Source organism: Colias croceus, chromosome 14 (genome assembly GCF_905220415.1).
Source record: "Colias croceus chromosome 14, ilColCroc2.1".
In the NCBI taxonomy this organism is placed as follows: domain Eukaryota; kingdom Metazoa; phylum Arthropoda; class Insecta; order Lepidoptera; family Pieridae; genus Colias; species Colias croceus.
Window position 1 is genome coordinate 2417306 of NC_059550.1, and position 5061 is coordinate 2422366.

The 5061-nt window shown below is 33.2% G+C and overlaps 1 protein-coding gene across 1 annotated transcript; it reads left to right on the forward strand.

The window, feature by feature from the left end:
• The first annotated feature begins 706 nt into the window (after window positions 1–706).
• Window positions 707–4856, forward strand: LOC123697551 (uncharacterized protein K02A2.6-like). The gene is made up of 3 exons (XM_045644095.1): window positions 707–1363; window positions 1913–3185; window positions 3310–4856. The coding sequence occupies exons 1-3, from the start codon at window positions 707–709 to the stop codon at window positions 4854–4856; spliced, it is 3477 nt and encodes a 1158-aa protein (XP_045500051.1).
• The last annotated feature ends 205 nt before the right edge of the window (window positions 4857–5061 follow it).

Sequence of the window (5061 nt, forward strand, 5' to 3'; positions counted from 1 at the left end):
AATTCTAATACTATAGGTAGATCTTATTAGAACTTTAATTTCGTACTTATAATAATAAACGATTGAAAAATGTTCAAAATAAGGGTCAGTAGGTACTCAGTACTTTTGTAAAATGTACATATACAAAAACTACTTAATTGGAATCTAAAACACGTAAAAAAGAAAAGATAGCCAATAAATAAGTCCCTGATATAAACTATGGGTTTCCAATATGAAGATATTGGACGGTAAAATTCGAGTGGAATTTTACAATGTTACTTTTATAGGGTGCACTCGTAAACCGAATCCTCAAAGAAAACTGTTGGCACCATAAATTGGATATTGATAATCTGTGGTACACACAGCGTCATCTGGCAACACTATATTTCGGGAAGACATCTTTGATTTTACATTGGTCTTATACACGGCATTCTATACAATCCTTTTCTGTTAATTACTATTTACAATTGTTACATGAAATAAAATATACATTGAGATTAATTGCTTTCTATTATACAACCCGACATACATAACAGATTGGCGACGAGGACGGAGGAAGTGGAAATTCAATACTAATAATCAAGTGAAGAACATCGTGCGTACGTCGACCCATGTGCTCCTAACACCTTTTCCTTTGTTCCAAGGGTTCCACATCCCGTGATGATAACCCGCTTCACAACCTCCTTTTTCCTTTACAATAATATACAATACATTACAAGTACGCAAAATGGAACAGCAATTGGGGCAAGTATTATCTCAAATGTTAGAAACTATTCGAGGAATTCAAGTACAACAAGCGCAATTACAACAACAATTACAAAATACGGATAAATCGGTGAGTGGAATTACATTACAACCATACGACGAAAACAATGAAAGTTTCGCATCGTATTTACAAAGGTTAGAAAATTACATTAATTTAAAAGGAGTCACAAATGATAAAACAAAATCACAGATTTTTCTGAACTGCATTGGTCCTAAATACTACCAAGTTTTACAAAATATTACAGCACCTGATTCTCCGAAAACTAAATCATATTATGACCTGATACAATTATTGAAAAACCATATCGCACCTGAACCCGGTGAAGTAGCCCAACAGCACAAATTTTGTTTAAGACAACAATACGAATGTGAAAGTATTTCGAATTATGTTGCTGGTTTAAAAGAACTAGGGGGAAAATGTAACTTTAAATGTGCGAGCTGTCAACACAGCACATTTGAAACTCATCTGCGAGTACAATTCATACGAGGTCTCCGGAGTACAGAAATAAAAGAAAGATTACTACAAGAAAGCTCATCTACAAAAGTTGATGATTTAATTAAGATTGCAATGGCGATTGAGACATCAAAAGCTGAAACAAAAGAAATGTGTTCTGGCCAAGTAAACATTAACAAAATTTCAACAAAATCAAATCATTTCAAAATTAAAACAAACATACAGCAACCTACAAAAATAAATACATACAAAAGAAAAAATATAAATAAATCATACAATTCATATCACAAGAAGAAGAGAGAAATAAAATGTTTTCGCTGTGGCAAAGAAAACCATACAGCAAGACAATGCCGTTTGAAAGATAAACTATTTTGCAAGAAATGTAAGATAAAGGGACATATACAATCGGTATGTTTCAAAGATCAAAAACAACTTGACTTAGTACAGGATCAATTCACCGAGGAAGATGAAATATATGAAATACATAAGATATTTAACAATAACATACACAGTGATAAATTTAACATAACCTTATTATTAAATGGAAAAATACATACTTTGGAACTGGATACAGGCGCTGCAGTTACTACATGCTCAACAAATTTTTATGAGAAATATTTTAGTAATCTGAAACTTAAAAATACATCAGTAAAGTTAAGAACATACACAGGAGAAATAATACACCCATTAGGAACTTGTAATTTAAATATTCAGTATAAGAACACAGTTATTGAAGGAAGAATCTTTGTAATTGACCGCGAAGTAGACACCGTAGTTGGAAGAGAATGGCTTAGAAAATTGAACTTAAATTTTGAATTAAATACAATATACAAAGAAGAACAAGACATAACAGAGAAAGAATTCAAATATAAATTACAAACATTATTAGAAGAATATAAAGAGTTATTTACAGAAGAAATAGGTGAAATTAAAGATTATCAAGCAGCATTTAAATTGAAAGAAGGTTCAGTTCCAGTTTACTTAAAGCCACGCCCAGTACCATTTGCATTGAAAAATCAAGTAGAGGCAGAAATTGACAGATTAGAAAAAGAAGGCATATTAGAAAAGGTTACATACTCACAGTGGGGTACACCAATTGTCCCCGTGTTGAAACATAATGGAAAGGTACGACTATGTGCCGACTACAGAGCTACATTAAATAAAAACCTAGAGAATGACAATTATCCAATTCCCCGAGTTGAAGAGATATTTTCAAAGCTCAGCGGTGGTAAATATTTTTGTACATTGGACATTAACCAAGCGTATTTACATATGAAGACAAGTGATGATACAGCAGAGATGCAAGCCATAAGTACATGTAAGGGCACATACAAAGTAAGAAGACTGATGTTCGGTGTGAAAATAGCACCAAATGTTTGGCAAAGATACATGGATCAGACACTACAAGGATTAGACGGTACAGCTTGTTTTTTCGATGATATCGCTTTACAAGGACATTCATACATACAATTACTACAAAGAATCCGAAAGGTATTTAATAAACTTAAAGAATGTGGATTACATCTAAACAGGAAGAAGTGTCAATTTTTTCAAAAATCAGTTACATATTTGGGACATAAAATAAATGAAAAAGGATTACACCCTACAGAAGAAAAGATAAATGATATAAAGAATAGCCCACGTCCCACAGATGTTACATCTCTACGTACTTTCTTAGGAATGATAAATTACTATCAACAATTTATATCTAATTTGGCATCTAAACTAAATCCTTTATACAAGCTATTACAGAAAGATACAAAATTTATATGGAATAAAGAATGTGAACAAGCATTTCAAGAGTTGAAAAATGAACTATGTGGAGAAAGAGTACTTATACCATTCCATGAGAACTTACCTGTCACATTAGCTACAGACGCATCTCCTACAGGATATGGAGCTGTTTTATCACACATTATGCCGGATAAAACTGAACGACCTATAGCATTTGCATCAAGATCTTTAACTAAAGCAGAAAAAGGTTACAGTCAGTTGGATAAAGAAGCAGCAGCTCTAGTATGGGGATTAAAGAAATTTTTTTCAATATTGTTACGGCAGGAAGATATTACTCATTGTAGATAATCAACCATTAGCTAGAATTTTACACCCAGAGAAAGTTACACCAGCTACAACAGCCATACGACTAGTACACTATGCAAACTTTTTAGCAGGATTTGACTATGAGATACGATTAAGGAAGACTACAGAACATGCGAATGCCGACTATTTTTCAAGAATACAATATACAGATACAACTGATAGGAATGAGACAATGACAGACGATGAAGCGTTTTACCTAAATCAAATTGCAGAAATGCCAGTTTCATTAAAGGAAATAAGAGAAGCTACAGCCACTGACCGTGAGTTACAAAAATTATACATAGAGATACAGTCAGGAAGAGAAGATACAGGAAGACTATACGAATATTCGTTACAAAACAATTGCATATTTTATGGCATAAGAATTGTAATACCTAAAAAATTACAACCTCAAATATTAAAAGAACTACATACAGCTCACACCGGTATTGTGAAGATGAAGGCGTTAGCCAGAAGCTACGTCTGGTGGAAGAATATAGACATGGATATAGAGAACATGGTAAAGCAATGTAAAACATGCTGTTTAATGAAGAACAACCCTACTAAAGTACCTATACACATCTGGGAATATCCGAAAGAACCATGGAGTAGAATTCATATTGATTACGCAGGACCATTCATGAATCAATATTTTCTTATTGTGGTAGATGCCTACACAAAATGGTTAGAGGTAATACCTACTACTTCTATCACAGCTACAGCTACTATTAATATTTTAAAGAAAATCTATACTACGTTTGGCTTACCAGTTACCCAAGTATCTGATAATGGAAGACAATTTAGATCAGAGGAAATGTTAAGATTTTTAAAGGAAAATGGAATTCAAGCAAAGTTTACAGCACCATTTCACCCATCTACAAATGGTCAAGCAGAAAGATATGTACAAACGGTTAAAAATAAACTTAAAGCAATGATGAACGAAGAAGGATCTGTACAATATAAGTTACAAAGATTTTTAATGATGTATAGAAAAACACCTAATAGCTCTACAGGGCAGAGTCCAGGAGAAATGATGTTTAAAAGAATATATAGAACAAGAATAGATTTAGTGAAAAGAAAACAAGAAGTTAGAGATTGCAACAATGAAGAATTAAAGGTAAACAAAGAGTTTAAACCAGGGGATAGAGTACAAATAAGGATGTATGATAGTAACAAATGGAAATTTGGAAGAATATTAGAGAGAAAAGGAAAATTACATTACGAGGTGGAAGTAGATGGAAAGATACATCACAGACATATTGATCAGATAATAAAGACATCTTGTTTGAGTGAGAACTTTAATACACCAGATACTTACCGACCAACGTACCTGCAAGAGAATTCACCTACACCAGCTTCACCTGAAAAAGAATGCATACAACCTAGCCCTACAGTAATATTACATACAAGTCCTACTCGAAGAAGATCATCTACACAGCCAGTAGAAAGTCCAGGAAATTACCAACCAGAAAACCTTGTACCAGAAACAATTCCAGATACACATGAACCTACACCGTCCAGAATTGAAATCCGTCGTAGTACTAGGATGAGAAGACCTCCAAACAGATTGAACCTTTGAATTTATAACGAGGGAGAGTGTTGGCACCATAAATTGGATATTGATAATCTGTGGTACACACAGCGTCATCTGGCAACACTATATTTCGGGAAGACATCTTTGATTTTACATTGGTCTTATACACGGCATTCTATACAATCCTTTTCTGTTAATTACTATTTACAATTGTTACATGAAATAAAATATACATTGAGATTAATTGCTT